Here is a 20,022-nt window from a genome sequence, read left to right on the forward strand (position 1 = left end):
CTGCAGAAGGCCCTATGAACATCAATATCAAATTAATTCGGTATTAATTAGTTAAGCCAACCTCAGCAGTCAGTATTCACTCTGCAGCATCCAAAACCTTCAAACACATGAAAGAAACGTGGCAAAAACACCTGACTTAAAGTGTTCTAAACTTACAACAGGCTGCTTAGTCAGGGTGATGGACTGCTTCTAGAGCAGTTCTCATACAAATACCTTTGAAGATCTCTTCCAACCTAATGCAATCTCCAAATATGAGAAAGCCATGAGAGGAGCATTTTTGCCCTGTGGTCTCTTCAGTCTCCACAGAAATGTGACTGACAGAGGGCGCAGTTTGTGGTGTGGTTCACGTGGTCAAACAGAGCTCTCTACCTCATGGCACAAGTAGTTCACCGTTCTACAAGGAGCCCAGACTCCAGCTCAGACACCAACACCTCAAGAGATGCGAAATGAATCCCACGCTTAGAGCTTCTGATCAAGTAACACCACAGACATGCATTTCAACACCTCTGCGTCCTGGGACTGTGCAGTGATGAACAACAAATGGAACTAGATGTTAGAGTGAAACAAATTAAATTAGGTATTGTGAAGAAATTCTTTACAGTGAGGGTGGTGAGACATTGGAACAGGTTGCCCAGGGAGGTCGTGGATTCCCCTTCCCTGGGGGTGTTCAAGGCCAGGTTATATTGGGCCTTGAGCAACCTGATCTAGCAAAAGGTGTCCTGCCCATGGCAGGGGGGTTGGAACTTAATCTTGAAGGTCCCTTCCAACCCAAACCATTCTATAAATCTATGAAAATTAGTAAGTGAAGCAGCAAACTGTGCAGAGCAGTTGCTATCTGAGCATGCTTTTCCACCACAGCTTGAAGTCTGCATGGTCTGAAACACCAGCTCCTGAACACTGCCACATTCCCAAAGAACATAAAACAAGAGACCATGGCAGAGCCAAAGGTTTGTTATTCATGCAAACAGGAACAGACTCCTTAAAGTCAGGGCCAGCAAGCATACAAGTACAGCATTTACCTGCTCTGCCACTTCAGCCACAGTGCTGGCACCTGCACCAGTCACCAGTATGAATGTCATCATTTACTCTCCACTAGGTCTCACAGAATGGTTTAGGTTGGAAGGGACCTCAGAGATTATCTAGTTCCAACCCCCATGCCAGGGGCAGGGACACAATCCATGAGACCAGGTTGTTCAAGGCCTCATCCAACCTGGCCTGGAACACTTCCTGGCAGGAGGCATCCACAATTTCTCTGGGCAGCCTGTTCCAGTGTCTCACCACTCACACTGCAAAGAATTTCTTCTTAACCTCCAGTCTTACTACTTCTGATCTCCAGTTAATGTCTCTACCTTACACCTACTAACACCAAGAAAAGATCAGGGAAGTCTGCTCCCCACTAGGTATCCAACAACCATGGGGTTAAGCACAGCACTTCAGAGAAACGCCTGATGTGCTTTTGTTCTACACAAGACAGGATGCTCCAGGCTCACATTCTGACCTGAAATCCACTGCCCAGCCAAACCAAAGGAGCTCTCTAAAACGCCCAAGCATCTGTATTCCCAGTTCCTCCAGTCTTCCCAGGACACACACTGATGTTTTCCACAGCAGTTCACAGTTGACGTTTCCAGTTCTCAGCCCTATGCAGAGAACGCCAAACTACTTCATCTTTAAGGCTGTTTTCTCCAAAGCTGTGAACACAAAACTTGCCAAGGAAAACATAATTATATCTGTCTGGATAGGGAATGCATGCTCCCTCCTGCAGCTAGGAAGCCTCTCACTGCACTCCCAATTAACAGAGCAGAATTAAGCTTGTCCTTTACTATCACTGAGAACACACAGCACAGACCTGGCAAAGCTGAATTTTCCCTCCTCTAAACACCACACTTCATTTTCCTGTGCAAAACACCCTTGTTCCTAGCCAAGTGTTTCACTTCTGCTTTCGTTTTTGTGTACAGCAAAAATATTTTGAAATAGACAAACCGACCTAGGCACATCTATGAAACCTCTCTGCAGCCACTGCTCAAGCAGAACCCATAGCAAGACCAGAGAGCTTCACTTGGAAGTATTCACAACCGGATGAGAAGCAGTGAAACAATTATTTTCATTCCAATAAGCCATGGAAACCTTCTGGGGAAAGGAAAGAAGAAAAAAAAAGAAAAGAAAAAAAAAAGAGAGAGAGAAGAATCCACAAAGTCTGCAAAACTATTTACTTTCCCTCAACATTCTGCAAAAAGGAGAGGCCTGGTAGGAGCTCCAGAGGGAAAGCTCATTCTCCAAAGCACGTGGGGTTGACTGCTCTTCAGAAACGTCACACTACTACCCACAATGCTACAGCTGCCTAAAATCTCCATCCACAGGCAGACCTGAAGGCATAAAGAGCAGTGGCTGGTTCCTTTACCACAGACAGCAAGGCTTTGGATCCAGATGTAAGCAGGTTAGCATCATCCTAGTGTTGAGAAAACTCATCCTCTGCCTGAAGCCTTGTTGAACACTTCACAGACCCCAAAACACAGCCTCATACCAAATGAGACCAGAGTTAGAGTAGCACTGATTATAACATTTCTGCTAAAACTTCCAACAGTTCTATTCAAATGAATAATCAAGAGCTAGTTTCCTAGTTAAAGAATGAGGCCTTGAGCAACCTGGTCTAATGGAAGGTGTCCTTGCCCATGGCAGGGGGGCTGGAGCTAAATTATCTTTAATGTCCCTTCCAACTTAAACCATTCTATGAATCTATGAAAGCAATGATTTGGGTAAGAAGACAATGGCTGTTTTGTTCTTTGGCTTCTCTAAGAATGCTAATCTGATACTGATAGCATTTTGGCCATGGAAAACTAAAACTGTCTCAAAATAATAATAATAACAACAAAACCAAACCAAAGTCCTCATCATTTTACTAATTTCTAGCTGGAAAGACATTTCAGCTTTAGATTACCAATTAGGAGGCTGTAAACCACCACCAATCAACAGGTCAATAAACCCCACTTATAGATTAAATATCAGCAAAGATTCTCCCAGTTCTCAAGCTGAAACCTTCCCCTTAGTAATGCCTCCCAGAACCTCACTGCATAACTGCTGGTGCAGTTTGTCACACCAGAGGCCAGGTGAAATGCTTCCAGGATAATGTCCCACCTTCTCAGCAGGCACCTTACACATCCGCACAAACCACACCTGAAATGGCAATGGGAAGCAGCAAGTATTTGTCACACTGCCTTGTCTCACACAACACTGCTGGGTCTTGCAGGTTGACAGAAGACTCCCAAGAGCACAGGACCTGGCCATGCTGATGCCAAGGTGTCCATCTAGCTGCTCAGCCTTGCACAGCATGAGGAAGAGGCTGAACTGCAGCTGTCAATATTTATATTGGCTTCAACTTCCAAAGACCCATAGCCCCAGGGCAGGCCTTCTAAGCCCAACGTGTCCTGGTTTCTTCTCACACAGAAACCCACACATGGAAAAGCACTGGCAAGCTTTATTCAAATCTTCTAATTCATAAAGGTATAGAATTGTTTGGGTTGGAAAAGACCTCCACAATCATCGGGTCCAACCATCAACCCATAGCCATTAACCACCACCACGGCCATTAAATCATGTCTACATGTTTCTTGAACACCTTCAGGCATGGTGACTCCTCGGGCAGCCTGTTCCAGCTCTGCATCTTCCAGTGACAGTCCTTAGCACACTACCTCCCTTTCTCCATCATTTGTGGTGTTTCCTGACTAGATGGGGTTGTACTAGATGGTCTTTCAAGGACCCTTCCAGCCCCTGAAATTCTGTGATTCTGTGACCAACAACAAAGACTTTTCCAAAGAACGCCCCACCATTACTCCCAGGCAGGAATCTCAACTCCCAACAGCTGATCAGGGCTTCAGTCAAACTCAGTCCAAGTACACCCTTAATGGTATGAAAACACTGAATAACAACAACCTCCTTGTTCCTCTCCCTGCCCTATTTTCTGGCACGTTGATGCTGCCATCTCATCACCCTGTCCTACAGCATCATGACACCCATCACAGATCTCTGCAGGCAACAGTGATTCACAGAGCCCCCCTTCATCATCCAGCTCAACTCACTCCTAAGCTAAAGAGTACAATGCTCCTGGTTGTAACCACCTAGTACCATGAAGATGAACCCCTTTTCTCCCCATGAAGGTGACACTTCACCCACGATCATTTACCACTCTCTTGTAAGGAAACAGCAGTTCCTCTGGCCTGACCACAGCCATTTCATGGCAATAAGGATGTCCTACCATTTGCCAACATCCAGAGACATGAGAGCCATGACTACTGATCACAGATACCACAAACAGACAGGAGACAACACCAAACCAGTGCTTTTGTGACTAGCAAGAAACACACCACAGATGCAGAGTTCCTTAGAAAGGATGTTTACCTAACAAAGCAAACAAACCAGTTGGACTTGGATTCTTTTATAACAAAGCTTAAACACAGCCAGTTGGCTGCATTAAGAGCTCAGGTAGGGGTTTTCCTTTCCAACATCTACAGCTGAACCAGGATGAGACCTGTCTTCATTGTCCTGGGTTAATAAAACCACATTTGATCAGCTCTGATTTAAAGAAGTAAATAGTTATGCCAGGCAAGTGATTGCAGTGCTGAGACAGGAACTCTGTTGTAATAAATCAACTGGTAAAAAATACCCAACCATTTAACTCCCAAAAGAAAAGTTGCATTCCATAAGAGGGATTTTTCTACAGGCTGAATTGCTATCACCTATGATAAACAATCTCTTCAATGTGCCCTACTGAAATCTTGGTTCTACGACTCTCACCTAGAGAGGCTGGACCAGATGATCCCTTCCAACCTGGCATTCTGTGATCCCGTGAATCTAGAAGTCTCCTCCTACATATTTTAATTATCTCCAAAACAGCTTTGAGTGTCATTTTTCAGCTTCACAGTTGGTAACACCTGTTTTTTGTGCTGCTTTTCATGAGTAGCTCAATCTGCCTTAGCCTTCTCAGTCACTATTCACTTGGCATGTGGGGCTTCCACTTTGAGGGGTTAATGCTACCTCCTGACAACCTGTTATCCCCTCACAGATGCCCCTGTGCACTCAACTGAAGCAAGGACTTGATCCTGCTGAAAAAAAAAAAACACCAACAAAAACTAGTATCAGCTTCCAGCTCCATCAGTTCCTCCAGAGCAGCTCAGCTCCAGCTATGAGAAGAGAGGGAGCCACTGCGGGGGGGGGGGGGGGGGGGGGCACAGGGAGTGAGCAGGAAGGGATAAAGCCAGCAGCACAAAGGGCAGCCTGCACCAAGGGTAGGTAAAATCAACAGCAGAGAAACAGCCTTCACAGCAGCAGAGCCACAGTGCTCCTGTTCCTATCATAGAATCCACAAGGTTGGAAAAGACCTCAAAGATCATCAAGTCCACCCTGTCACCCAACACCTCATGACTATTAAACCATGGCACCAAGTGCCACATCCAATCCCCTCTTGAATGCCTGCAGGGATGGTGACTCCACCACCTCCCTGGGCAGCCCATTCCAATGGCCAATCACTCTCTCTGTGTAGAATTTCTTCCTAACATCCAGCCTAAACCTCCCCTGGTGCAGCTTGAGACTGTGACCTCTTGTTCTGGTGCTGGTTGCCTGGGAGAAGAGACCAACCCCCACCTGGCTACAACCTCCCTTCAGGTAGTTGTAGAGAGCAATAAGGTCTCCCCTGAGCCTCCTCTTCTCCAGACTAAGCAACCCCAGCTCCCTCAGCCTCTCCTCATAGGGCTTGTGCTCCAAACCCCTCCCCAGCTTTGCTGCCCTTCTCTGGACACCTTCCAGCAAACTCAATATCTTTCCTAAACTGAGGGGCCCAGAACTGGACACAGTACTCAAGGTGAAGTACCTACCTGCAGCAGAGCCAAGTTACAGGGATTGTGGCTTTGTGAGCCCACATCCAAAACACGAGTGTACCTAAAATGCAGGTGTGGGGTGAAATCCCACTGAATCTGTAATGCAGGTTCATAAGCTCAAGTAAACAGAATCAATTTCCCTGTCTCCCATTTCTGATGTAACTCCCATACCCTGATGGCTCTCACAGCAGTGTCTCAGCGGATATGATCAGGGAACATGAGCCAGGCAGGACAAGAGAACTGTGTCCAGTTCTGGGCCCCTCAGTTTAGGAAAGATGTTGACTTGCTGGAACATGTCCAGAGAAGGGCAACAAAGCTGGGGAGGGGTTTGGAACACAAGCCCTATGAGGAGAGGCTGAGGGAGCTGGGGTTGCTTAGTCTGGAGAAGAGGAGGCTCGGGGGAGACCTTGTTGCTGTCTACAACTACCTGAAAGGAGGTTGTGGACAGGTGGAGGTTGGTCTCTTTTCCCAGGCAACCAGCAACAGAACAAGAGGACACAGTCTCAAGCTGCACCAGGGGAAGTTTAGGTTGGATGTTAGGAAGAAATTCTACACAGAGAGAGTGATTGGCCATTGGAATGGGCTGCCAAGGGAGGTGGTGGAGTCACCATCATTGGAGGTGTTTAGGAGGAGACTTGATAGGCTGCTTGATGCCATGGTTTAGTTGATTAGGTGGTGTTGGATGATAGGTTGGACGTGATGATCTCAAAGGTCTCTTCCAACCTGGTTTCACAGTATCACAGTGTAACTAAGGTTGGAAGAGACCCCAAGGATCATGAAGTCCAACCTGTCCCAACAGACCTCACGACTAGACCATGGCACCAAGTGCCACGTCCAATCTCCCCTTGAACACCTCCAGGGACGGCAAATCCACCACCTCCCTGGGCAGCCCATTCCAATGACGAATGACTCGCTCAGTGAAGAACTTTTTCCTCACCTCGAGTCTAAACCTCCCCTGGCACAGCTTGAGACTGTGTCCCCTTGTTCTGGTGCTGGTTGCCTGGGAGAAAAGACCAACCCCTTCCTGTCTACAACCACCCTATTCTATTCTAAAAGTGTACTGGAGAAGTTCAGTCTTTCAAAGAAAAGTTAAAAACGTACACCCTGAGGAAGACACAGCTGCCCTGATGTATCCCCTCTGCAGCTACAAGTCCCCCATAGCAAAGGATATCTCCTTCCTTCCCGCCACATCACAACACAAGTATTGGAGCCATAGAGTATTTTACAGTCTAATTACCATATGCAGCGAAGGAGTGAGCAAGCCTTAACACTAAACAAAAGGCACTGACTTTTCACTTCAAAATAATCTGTCTTTAGGCAATGCAAACAACCTAAGCCGAGGAATGGCACTTCTTACGCAGCCACACAATGCTGCAGCAACAGGTTACCTTGCAGCCTTCTAAATTTAGCCATCTAAAATGAAAACCACAGGAGGAGGAGGGAGTCTCCCACTCCAGCAGAATTCACTTCGGTATTCATTTCCGAATCGCCAGAGCTCACACGGTTTGGGTGGGTTTGTTTGTTTGTTTGCAGTGTAGCGCTCCTCGCCTGTTGCTGTTCAAACACAAACACCGGCGTTTCAAACCCAGGGAAAATTCATCAAACTTGTCATTTCCAGGCTGCAACTAGAGAGAAACAGCAGGAGGCTTGTGCTTTGTGTTTGCTTTAGAGCTGGGCATACAAACGCAAGCTCACCTGCTTGCTGCGCCCAGCCAGGGCAGGGGGAGGAATGCCCTTGCGATTCAAAATCCTGTGTGTAATGTACTAATTCAGCAGACTAACAAAAGCCATGTTGCTAATTTCCTAGCAAGGCTCACTGAATGTAAACAGGGATTGTACTGTAAACATTAAAAGAAATAAATTCATTTCTTAAGCCACTCATGCAAATGCTACAGGGGGGGAGGGGGAAGAGAGAAAGGAAGAAGAAAAAAGACAAGGAATATTCCAGTTATTGATGACCAACCCTGATGGAAGCCAGAGGAGTTATTTGCTAAGGATAAAAGAATGTCTGCATGAACATTTCCTGTCTAAATAATATAGAATCACAGAATTATTTGGGTTGGAAGGGACCAAGAGAGGTTGTGGAGCTTCCTACACTGGAGACTTTCAAGACCCATCTGGATGCATTCCTGTGCCACCTGCGCTAGATTCTATGGCCCAGCCCTGGCAGGGGGGGGGGTTGGACTCGATGATCTCCTGAGGTCCCTTCCAACCCCTAACATCCTGTGACCTTCAAGATGATCCAGCTCCAAATCCCCTGCCATGCATAGGGAGGGACATCTCTCACTAGACCAGGTTGCTCAAGGCCCCAGGTTGGAAGGAAATTTTCACACAAAACATACTGAACTTGGAGAGAACTCTGAGTTTTAGCTAATCCAGCTCACAGTCTGCTGATGAAAAGCAGCATAACCATTCCTTTATCTGTGTAACACTACTGCATGTGCTGGATAATCACAGACACCTAACCCCCTGCTACCTTCTGCACCACAAAGCAAGAAGCAGCATTCATTCCTACCACGCCTTCAGGGATGGGACCTTTCCCAATTTAAGGGGAAAACACAGAGCTTAGAAGTCCAATTTGTCACTCCACTGTCTTAAACTCTCTCCCACAAGGCTGGCTTTCAAACACAGCTTCAAATGGTTTCAGATAAGCTTCCGGTTACTGCTCACCCCAGCTTTAGAAGCTGAGCACAGGACAAATTCTTACACATGAGCAATAACCACAAAGCACACAAACCCCCAAACGTTGAGCGTTGCATTTTTCACTGCAGACAGCAGAAGAGGGCTGCTAACAGCTGCTAAAAGCCTCATGATGCAGAAGGTAGGAAGCAGAAAGCACTGCTCAGAGGAAAAGGATCAAAGCCATTGCTGCGTTCCTACAAATCCTGAGCTACTGCACAAATTTCCCACAACCCAGGCACCCTCAGCACCCATCCCAGTGCTGCTCGTGCTTTGGTACACAAGTTATGTGTTCTCTCTGACCCCTGCAGCCAGGAGCCCCCAGAGAAGCAGCATTAGAGCATGACCTCTGTGGAGAGGACATTTGCTCCCGATGGACACACAAACCCTCACTATAAAGCAGTAAGACTGAGGTCAGTGGCTCCTGTTAACTCAAACTCTGCCAACACAGCAGAGCCAACAGTGCTGCTCTAACCAGCACTGTGACTCAAACTCTCAGCTCCTTGGACTAGAGCATGAGCTTCCATGTCCAGATTGCAATGAAAACTCTGGAGAACTTTTCATTATACAGGCTTGAGGGTTCCTCCAACAGGGCCTTGAGGAATGCTGTGCTTTGGGGATGGGAAAGAAAAGGGCCATGGTCCAGGGGGCAAAAACAAAAGGGGAAAAGGAAAGCAGGGAAAAGGAAAAAAGTTGAGGGGAGAGGGGGAAAAAGGAGGGGAAAAAAAGGGGGGGGGAAAAAGGAAAGGAGGGGAGGGGAGGGGAGGGGAGGGGAGGGGAGGGGAGGGGAGGGGAGGGGAGGGGAGGGGAGGGGAGGGGAGGGGAGGGGAGGGGAGGGGAGGGGAGGGGAGGGGAGGGGAGGGGAGGGGAGGGGAGGGGAGGGGAGGGGAGGGGAGGGGAGGGGAGGGGAGGGGAGGGGAGGGGAGGGGAGGGGAGGGGAGGGGAGGGGAGGGGAGGGGAGGGGAGGGGAGGGGAGGGGAGGGGAGGGGAGGGGAGGGGAGGGGAGGGGAGGGGAGGGGGAAAAGGAAAGGAGGGGAGGGGAGGGGGAAAAGGAAAGGAGGGGAGGGGAGGGGGAAAAGGAAAGGAGGGGAGGGGAGGGGGAAAAGGAAAGGAGGGGAGGGGGGAAAAAAGAAAAGGAAAGGAGGGGAGGGGGGAAAAAAAAGGAAAGGAAAAGAGGGGAGGGGAAGGAAAGGAAAAGAGGGGAGGAGAGAGGAAAGGGGGTAAAAGAATGGAGGTGGGGAAGGAAAGGGGGGGAGAAAAAGGAACAGGGTTGGGGACCAAAACACAGCACAACCCTACCAAACCAAACCGAGAATGTTATTAACTGTCTTCAGCTATGTCTGGGGTTGGACTAGATGACCTTCAGAGGTCCCTTCCACCCCAGTGCATTCTCATGGTAGGTGTGAAGTGCTCGCAGACAGGCAGCAGAGCAATGGCAGTGCGGCAGCGCCCAGGCACTCACCACTTTGTGCTGAGTCCAAATTTTACCAGCACAGCACCGTTTGATTCCCCCCCGCCCTGCAGCTACCCAAGGAGTTTCCATGGCAACGGGAGAGCCTCGGTGGTATCCAAGGGCACCACAGCCCCAACTTATGTAATAACTTGCACACGCCTTGCTCTGTGTTTGGATCAGGGTAAAGCCAGAGGTTTACTCCCAGCACATGCCGTGTGTGATCATGATAACCATCTCGAGTTGCTGCATTTCAAAAGGCTTTTCACTTTCACAGGTAGGATGGTACAGACTCGTTCCAGTGAAGTCTTCCCCTCTATCAGGGCTCCTGCAGTCAGTTGGAGCCAACTCTGATGTAAAATCAGATGCTTCTGTGTACAGGGGAGTTTTTGCATTAAAGATTACCAAGAAAGAAAGAAAACTAGACCAGTTGTCCCAGCTTTCCCAGTGCATTGCAGCTCTTTGCAGTGTGCTTCCCTCCCCAGTGCCGACTGAAAGCAGGTATTGAACACAAAATGGACACTAAAGCTGCCAGCACATGAGCTAAAAACTCATTTAAAGGGAGATCAAATTCTCTACTTCATAGAATCACACAGAATGGTTTGGGCTGGAAATGACCTTAAAGATCATCTCATTCCAAATCCCCTGCCACAGGCAGAGGCACCTTTCACCAGACCAGCTTGCTCAAGGTCCCATCCAGCATGGCCTTGAGCACCCCCAGGAAGGGGATATCCACAACCTCCCTGTAAAATACTTCATAAACACATTAAAAAAGGAAGCTGCATTCTTAGGTGTTTTTCATGGTGATGGTATCATCATGGAGAATCTTATCAAGATTTGTCACTGGGTCCAGTCCTCCTCTGCCACAGAAAAGGCAGCTCAGCCCAGCTGTGACAGATCAGCATCGCTGAGGCTGGTTAGAAGCAAATGAGTCATGCCCAAGTTGCGTGGGAGCAGCTATCTGGTAGGAGGCCCCAGAACAGCAGAGCTGTCTTCAGAAAGCTTAGAGCTGAAGGGACAGCAAAAACCTGCTGATGGAGGGATGAGACTGAGCCAAAAACATGCTGAGGGGGGGCGCTGGCGGGGTTTTAGAAAGGGTCTGCTACAGACTCCTACTGCAAGGCAAGAAAACCAAAACTCAGCTAAATACCCTGGCTAGTCCCCAGCAGCGAGAGCAGGAACATGTCCAGGAGAGGTGAAGCTGATGGTCAAGGGAAAAAGCTCAGGGAACACTAGCAGCAGCACTGAAGAGTTACAATGGCAAAAATACTCAGCTATGGGCAACCCCATTTACAAGAGCTTGACTTCTTATCTCTGAGTGGGGTTCCAGTGCCACTTGACTACATAAAGGCCAAGATTTCTCCTGACTGGTGATTGGGGTTTTAATGTTTGTTCCAAACTCCTCCACCAATGCAGATAACTCCAGCCGTATCTAGCAGTCATGGTGATTCACCAACTGCCAACTGAGCTACCAAAGCCTCTTTGCTGGGCTTCTCCCATTCTTCATTACTAAAAGGACATATTAAAAATTTTTAAAACCTAATGAAACTGAGAACAGAATCAATTAGATTTCAGGGATGAATGACTGGAATGAGATGCTATCATAAAGTGACAGCTTGAAGTCAACATCATTCAGTGGAGAAGTAGACTTGAAATTTGTCTTCCCAACAGAAGTGATGAGAGCGGAGACAAACACAAGTAATGGGGGAGAGGGGAGAGAAGCAGGCCCTGCAATGCTGAGTTTTCATGCCTAGAGAAACCTGTTAGCCACAAAGAGCAGTCTGCTGGGAAGCAGCACAAGTCTCATAGCTCACAAATTTTTAAGACTTGTGCAAAACAACCCTGCAAAGACCATTTTGCTGCCTGACAAAATCCCTGCCCTCTGCATTAATCCAACACAAAGTCTCACACACACAAGGATCAGCTTCCCAATGCATTATTCCAGCCCAGAAAGCTCCTTTCTGTAGTTTCACACTCACCTTTCTGATGCTATCCTATGGAATACTATGCTTGCACCACAAGTGCTGCCCCCACACCAGCACTGCCCCATCATCTGGAGCTAGTCCTTCAAACACATGTTCTCCAGAAATCATAGAATCATAGAATTGTTAGGGTTGGAAGGGACCTCAAGGATCATCCAGTTCCAACCCTCCTGCCATGGGCAGGGGCACCTCACACTACATCAGGTTGCATCCAGCCTGGCCTTAAAAACCTCCAGGGATGGGGTTTCCACCACCTCCCTGGGCAACCTGTTCCAGTGTCTCACCACCCTCATGGGGAAGAACTTCTTCCTATCATCCAAGCTGAATCTACCCATTTCTAGTTTTGTTCCATTCCCCCTAGTCCTGTCACTACCTGACACCCTAAAAAGTCCCTTCCCAGCTTTCTTGTAGGCTCCCTTCAGATACTGGAAGGCCACAATAAGGTCTCCTCAGAGCCTTCTCTTCTGCAGACTGAACAGCCCCAACTCCCTCAGTCTGTCCTCATAGGAGAGGAGCTCCAGCCCTCTGATCATCCTCGTGGCCCTTCTCTGGACACATTCCAGCACCTCCAGATCCTTCCTGTCATAGAGGCTCCAGAACTGGATGCAGTACTCCAGGTGGGGTCTCAGCAGAGCAGAGGGGGAGAATCACCTCCCTCAACCTGCTGGCTGTGCTGCTCTTGATGCAGCCCAGGATCCTTATGTCAAAAACGCCCAAGTCCAAACAACCTGAACAGCTCAGTGTTAAAATGACTGAGAAGTTCCTGAATAGAAACTTGATTAAAATTAGAAAAGAAAAAAAATAAAGGGGTGTGTGTGGGAAGTATATATCTGAGGTACTGTCAGGAAAAGGTTAATTCTGGTGCCCATTGTTTCTCCATCAGGCACAAGCAACCCTGCAGTTAAAAACGGGCTGGTTCAAAATTCTAAGCCATTATTTGAGAGCAACCTCTTCGGCAGAGAGAGAGGTCCTGTGCCTCACCTCAAAGGCAGTCAAATTAATCCGCCACCATGGATTAAATTTAGACCCTCAAACAAGCAAAGAATCCGCCAATTATGCGGAATTAAAAAGCAACTTAATTAAAAGTCAATAAACTGACTGTGAGAAGCCAGTGTTATCTCCAGGCTCAGAACAGAGGGTTCCTCAAAGCTTCATACCAAATTAAGCAGCGAGCAAGTGAAGCCAGAAAGAACAGAAAACAGCCCCCATGGCGTCCCAGACAGAACACCACAGCTGTGTTGGTCTATTGTCCTGTCTGTGACCAAATACCTTCAGCAGTGTTCAGATGATCTCTGTTACCTTCTTACAATCACAGAATTGTTTGGTTAGGAGAAACCTCTAAGAGGTTTTGAGGTCCCTTCCAGCCCCTAACATTCTGTGACTCCATGATCGTTAAGCCCAATCAACAACCCAACACCACCACGACCATCAAACCGTGTCCCAGAGTGCCATGTCCACACATCTCTTGAACACCTCCAGGGATGGGGACTCCACCACCTCCCTGGCAACCTTCTCCAACCCAAACAAAACCTCCAAGGCCAGAAACTTCCTGAACAATCCCCATAACTTCCCTGTGACAGGTAAAACTTTCCAGCCCATATTTAACATAGCTCTCACCCACCACACTTTACTTCCTCTTCACCTACATCTTAACCACAGATAAATGGAAAAAGTTTTGAAAAAGAGATAAATCATCGTGGTTCTGTGAGTAGTTTCTGACATGCATTCCTCTCCCACAGCCTCTCCCACTTCCAAAATGAAGCAAAACTTCAATACTTTTGGTGCTTCAGCCCCAGGCTCCGAGCCTCTCGGCCCACACTGCCACGTTCTCTCCATGCTTTTTGGCCTGTGGAATGCTCAGGATGGGCACAAAAGTGCAACCAAACCAGAAAACAAATCCCTGCCTTCTGTAATTCCAGATGCATCAGCACACTCCAGGTGAGTGCCCACCTTTGCCAGCTGCACAAAGATGCTTGTTCAGCTCAGCTTGTGACTCTGCTGCCTGTGCATCATTTGATACTCAGCAGCTTCGTATCTTCTAGGTTGTGACTCTCAAACCTATCCAACTGACTGAATCCAGAACTTGCTGTGCTCTTCTCCAGAGGAGCACTGGAATCCCCCCTCACCCTATGCCACAGCTGCCAGTTTCAACTTTGAAGGAATGACAGATACCAGAACTGCAATCACCCCCTGGACATGGCAGCTGGTTTCCTCCCAACCTTCAGGAGATCTTCCAGCTTTGCCAAGAGAAAATCTGAACTTCTCAGGAGTGCAGTTACTAGACAGGGAAAGGGCTTCTGTAACCAACTGAAACACTACATTCATCAAGCAAATGAATGCCTCCTACTAGACCAGGTTGCTCAAGGCCCCAGCCAACCTGGCTCTGAACACCTCCAGCCTTGGAGCCTTCACAGCTTCTGTAGGCAACCTGTTCCAGTGCCTCACCACCCTCACAGGGAAGAATTTCCTCATGGCTCATCTCAATCCAGCTTCTTCCAGTTTGAGCCATGCAGCCCAATAGATCCACTTACAACACACCAAACTTTTCAAATAAATATATTTCCTCACTAGATCCACTGCTGGGAGGGGGAAGCAACACCCCTACAGCTCACAGGCATCTTAACACTTGTACAGTCCATAAAATACACCACAACTGACTTTTTCCCTGTAGCCTACAAGGGCAGCATCAGCACCATACCCAGCCAGAACCATTTAGAGCCACCTCCAGCCAGATAAATTCTGTTCTGACAAACAAAAGGTTGTTCCAGAGCAGGATTTCTACAGTCCCCCAGGAAAGCTGGCGGCTGCAGACATTCCAGTTGCTGTAGCTTACACAGCACAATGCAGGTTCCAGGAGTGCTGCGTCCTCAAAGCACCCCCAGATCATACAGCCTGCATCTCCACTTCACAGCCATGGCAAGAAGTGTCATTAATTACAATTAAAACTCACGGGTTTAAAGGCTGGTGTGGAAAAGAAGCCCCTGTGTTATGTCAGCCCTGGAGGTTCAGTTATTTCAGCTTGGGATCTCAATCACAGAATCTTAGAATTGTTTGGGTTGGAAAAGCTTTCTGAGACCATCAAGTCCAACCATCTGATTTTTGCTCTGAAAGGGGATCTCCAGCTTCATTAAGATCATAGAATCTTAGAAGCATAGAATTGTTTGGGTTGGAAAAGACCTCTAAGAGCATCGAGTCCAACCTTCAACCCAACCACGGCCATTAAACTGTGTCCCAAAGTGCCATGTCCATGCATTTCTTGAACACCTCCAGGAACAGGCACTCCACCACCTAGCTGGGCAGCCTGTTCCAACGACTGACCTCTCTTGCAGGGAAGTAAATGTTTCTAATACCCAACCTAAGCCTCCCCGGCACAATTTCAGGCCATTTCCTCTCATCTGACTGATGTGCACTGCTGTGTCAGAAGGGGAATGGTTTTCTGTTCTTCCTTCCCACTCTGCCTCCTTTCACTGACAGCTTTCTGAGCAGCCCATGAGACACCACAAACTTCTGTTTCTGAGTATCTTCACAGCACACAAACCCCATGTTCCTCAGAGAGCCCTCTAAGACCCAAAGCTTCCCACCGCTCATTGCACAGCAGATGCAGAACATACATAAACAATCCATAAAATCATACTATCATGGAATTGTTCAGCTTGAAAAAAACCTCTAAGATCATTTAAGTCCTGTAACTCTGCCAAGGCTGCGACTAAACCATGTCCCTCAGCGCCGCGTCTCTGTCTCTCCTAAGCCCCTCCAGGAGCCGTCAGAGCTGCTGAAAATGAGATTATTTTGCATGGTTTGGTGCAGCTGCAGTTTGCAGCCGCAGGCACCCCCGCGCCTGCCCTCGGCACAAGAGTAGGGACAATTCTGTAACAGAGGGAACAGAAGCGACGGCAACACTCTTCCCCATACCCTGCAGACCTCCGCGACGGGCACCTGGGTGACTGCTGCACCGGGCTGTGCTACAACGGCCCCGGAGTGTGCCGGGGGGACGCAGCACCTTGCCCGCTTCGGGGCCGCCGCAGCCCCGGGCCCGCCAGATAGCGCCCGGCTCCTGCTCGGGAACAGCCCCGGTGCCACCGGGAGGGCGCCTGGCTCCTTCCTGGGAATGGCTTTGCAGGTGCGGAACCGCTGCAGCCGCGGTCCCGCCGGGAGAGCGCCCAGCTCCTGTCCAGGCGCAGCTCCAGGTCGCACCCGGCAGAGCTCCGCAGGCAGCTGCAGGCAGAGGCGGTATCGCGGCAGACGAGGCGGAAGCGGCGGCCCCGGTTCCCCACAGCATCGCCGTTCACCGGCAGCCTACGGACATCCTGCACGGGCTCCGTGCCGGGAGGAACCGCGGCCCGGCCGACCCCGCCGGGGCGGTACCGCAGCGCCGCCGCCGCAGCAGGACCCCCGCCGCCCGGCCCTCCGCAGAGCCGCACCGAGCCGACCCGTGGCGGCGAGACGCGGCCCCGAGCCCCTGCAGGAAAGCGCCCGTCCACCCGCCGCCGCCGCCGCGATGCCTCCCGCGCCCCGCCGTGATGCGCGGAGCCGTTACCTGCCACGGCCGCCGGGTCCCCCGCAGAGGCAGAGGGGGCGACGCCTCCCCGTGTTCCCCGTCGGGCTCCGCCGCCGTCCGCAGGCTCCAACTCGCATCCCCCGCCGGCGGCGGCGGGCAGCAGCAGCCCCAGCAGCAGCAGGCAGGTGAGCACCGGGGCTGCCCCGGGCCGCCCGCTAGACGCTCGGATCCCGCTCATCGGTGCGGCTGCTGCGGCGGAGCGAAACGAAGCGAGGCCGAGAAAGAAGGAAGGGGCTGGAGCTCCGGCAACACCGACCCGCCCCGGCGCCGGCTACACGCCGCCTCCCGCCGCTTCCGGCCGCCGCCGCTGAGCCGCCGGGCGCCGCGTCAACGGCCATGACGTCATCGCGCCGGGATGGCACCGGGCGGGGCGGTGGGAGCGGCGGGAGGGTGCGGCTGCGGCTCCGGCTGCGGCTCGTGGAGGTCCGGCTAGGTAAAGGGAGCATGGGGGAGGCTCAGCGGCCCCCGGAGCCCCCAGCCGCTGTCCTTGCCCAGCCCTCGCAGCCATTCGCTGTGGTGCTCCAGCAGCCTCCGGCCAGCCCCTGCCCAGCAGTGAAACCTGGGCTGGGTTTGCCCAAGTCCATGGGAGTGTAACCCCGTTCTGGTGTGAGGTGCCTGATGGAAGTGACACAGCCTGTGAAAGCCACATTCAGTCCCACGTCTCAGACACACCGTGGGGGAGGAGATGCTGCTGGTGGTGAGAGCTACACAAACCTTAGAGTCACCAGGGTCCCCCGCAGTGCCCGGGGACTGCCCCTTCCTACTCTGGGACCACGCAAACAGCAGCACATCGTGGGGTGCTGCCAGCTGCCTCTACAGGCCAGCGCCATCAAGGAAGCACATGGGGCCACTGCTGGGGGACCAGAAAATGCAGCAGGAGGTCGTCTCTGCCAGGCCATGGAGGTGGTGAAGTACCCATCCCTGGAGGTGTTGAGGAAACACGTGGACACGGATGGCACTTTGAGACACAGTTTAATAGCCATCGGGGGAAGGGGGGGTGGTGACAGCTGGACTTGATGACCTTAGAGGTCTTCTCCAACCAAAACAATTCCACAATTCCTGTTGCTAAACACAACAGCCTTTGAAGCCTATCAGTGTCTGGAGAGCTCTGGTGGAAAGACAATAATGCAAGGCTTGCATCTCATGCAGGCCTGAGCAGCAGTGTGTGCCTGGAGGGAGGGCAGCTGGAGCAGAGGAAACGCCCCAAAGGTAGAAACCAGCTGCTGAGTTAATGGATTGTAGTTAGTTTTAAAGTAGAGCAATTCATCAAGGGTGCATGAAGAAGGCAAGTTTCCTGGAGGGGTGTGAGGAACAGAGAGGCTGGGGTCAGGATATGGACTGCATGAGGAATGCCACCCCTCAGGGCAGCTGTGAGCTGAGACACTAGCAGAACTTCAGGAGGAAATGCTCATTAAAACGGCCCTTGGAGAGTCGGGTCATTGTCACTTCTGCCTTGCTACTCCAGGGCCCCAGCTGAGGAAGCCTGGAATGGAGAATTTCCAGGCAGTCCTTGTGTGCTGGGGGTGGAAGAGGTCACTGCTTCTCAGGGCACCTCGGCAGGTCACAGGTGAGGAACGTTAAATAGAAGCTGTGTTCAGAGTGGTTCACACTGCTCTATCTCATCACAGGAGGTAGCTGTGGTGGTAGGGCTGTACTGGCCTTTCCCAGTCAGCTTCTTGGCTTTCACCATCCCAAAACTAGCTCACAAAAATATTTGCTTCATGCTTTTCCTGAGACCTTGGCTGGAGATGGCTCTGCTGGAGGGTCCAGCCCCTTGATTTGATGACAGATGTGACCTTTGCTTACTGCCAGAGCTGTTCGCAGATGCTCAGAGAAGCACAATGGCAGTACCTTCGCAAGCATCTCCTGCCCAACCTTAAGGACCTGTAAACATCTAATTTGCTGAAGGGACCCTGACTGGGGCCTCCAGACTCAGTTAGAATCTCCTTTTCCAGCCTTTGCCCCTAGGCACAGAGACCTGCCTGCTGGAGGGCTCAGTTTGCTGATAAAGAACAAAGGAAAGAGGGCTTGGAGCATCTCCTGCTCTTCCCATTCCCTAACTAGATCACCCAGCCCATACAGCAGCACAGCCTTTGGGTCCCAGGCTTGGTCTGCTCGCAATTACCAGAATTGGTTTCTCCACCTCCAGGTGCAGACAGCTAGAACAGGCTACAACTGGCGTGCCTGGTGGTGAAAGCTGATATCTGGGCACTGGGGTAGCAAAGGGGCCCTCCGCAGGAACTCTCAACCTACCACAGCACGCCAATTAGCAGGTCATCAAGATGCCAGCACATCTAGGTGCAGTTCAACCCGCCCCCCAGAAGAATAAAGAAACCCCAGTGACTTGTAGAGGTGGGTCAGAATGAAGGCACCGATCATTATCAGCTGCTCACAGCTACAAAGAGTCATAGCCAAAACCCGTAGTGGGCAGCTTAAGAACCCAAGAGACATGAGGCAGACTCCATAGCTGGTGTCACTTTGCTACTGGCTAATTGCAGTGGCTGCATGGACAAGGGCTGAAGGAGGAGCCTAGTCCCGACTGCCCTGATTCCCTGTGGCTGTGCAGACCTGGTGGTCACACAGCCCCTGGTGCTGCTGAGCACGGCCGTGGCCTGGGAACAAAGCTCAAGGTGTTTCATTTCAATTTCTGCTGGAAATGAAGCCACTTTCCTCAGAAGGTCTGGCGCTGGGGTGTGCTGTGTTGCTGATGGTGTTGCAGCAGCTCTCCCTACCAGTGACGTTGGTCTTTCTGAAGAGGAAAGAGGCCAGGACTGGTCTCAAGGCCTGGAGCTCAGCCCTCTGTGTTGCTTTAGTCACCAGTTCTGCCCAATACTGAGTTTACTCTCCCACTCTTGATCACATTGTCTGGGTGCACTCAATCCAGATAACCGGAGATGCTCTTCCAAGTTCTGTCCTCCCCCCTTCCACTAACCTTCCATTTCTGGCAGCAGCTGTATCACCACCAGCCCTTGTGCACATTGATTTATCTCAACAGGAGGAATAAAAAGATAGGAATGAATCCTCAGAGCTGTTTGATACCCACAGCTATCTCAAATCCATCCAGCTGGTCCAAAAAAAAAACAACACCCACAACCCAAAATCAACAACCCTGGAAGCCTGCTTGGACAGCAGAATAAAGGGGGTAAAGAGGAAGGAAAGCTGCTAGAGCAGGAGGAAACTTCTAGGTGTGTTAAGTGGCCCTGTGGTCCCTGCCCTTAGGGGACTAAGAAAGGATGGGCCAGCACAGCCCAGTGATAACACTGGAAGTGAGGAATGGAAGTTAATCAAACATTTTCCTTATCTGATGAGTATTGGCCCTTGTGATCCTCTTATCATGGAGCTGGGTATCTCTCAGCTGAGCACATTTCCTGGTGATAGGACAGCACGCTGCTGCAATGACAAAACCTCTTTCCGTCAGCTTTACCCCAAAGCAGAGTTGCACAGAACTCTTGGTGGTGTCTCCCAGTTTCCTGGCTTCAGCCAGTG

The 20,022-nt window shown here is 50.4% G+C and overlaps 1 protein-coding gene across 4 annotated transcripts in view; it reads right to left on the bottom strand.

Annotated features, from left to right (window-relative positions):
* The window catches only part of STIM2 (stromal interaction molecule 2), a 70,758-nt gene extending 53,948 nt beyond the window's left edge, over positions 1 to 16,810 (bottom strand). For 3 of the 4 annotated variants that reach the window (XM_054164245.1, XM_054164239.1, XM_054164231.1), the window contains exon 1: positions 16,516 to 16,810. In XM_054164245.1, the coding sequence (XP_054020220.1) occupies positions 16,516 to 16,714 (199 nt within the window). In that variant the 5' untranslated portion in view covers positions 16,715 to 16,810. The remainder of the gene's footprint in view (positions 1 to 16,515) is intronic. The other variant, XM_054164227.1, reaches the window with a different exon arrangement.
* Positions 16,811 to 20,022: the final 3,212 nt, after the last annotated feature.

Source organism: Dryobates pubescens, chromosome 1 (genome assembly GCF_014839835.1).
Source record: "Dryobates pubescens isolate bDryPub1 chromosome 1, bDryPub1.pri, whole genome shotgun sequence".
Taxonomy (NCBI): domain Eukaryota; kingdom Metazoa; phylum Chordata; class Aves; order Piciformes; family Picidae; genus Dryobates; species Dryobates pubescens.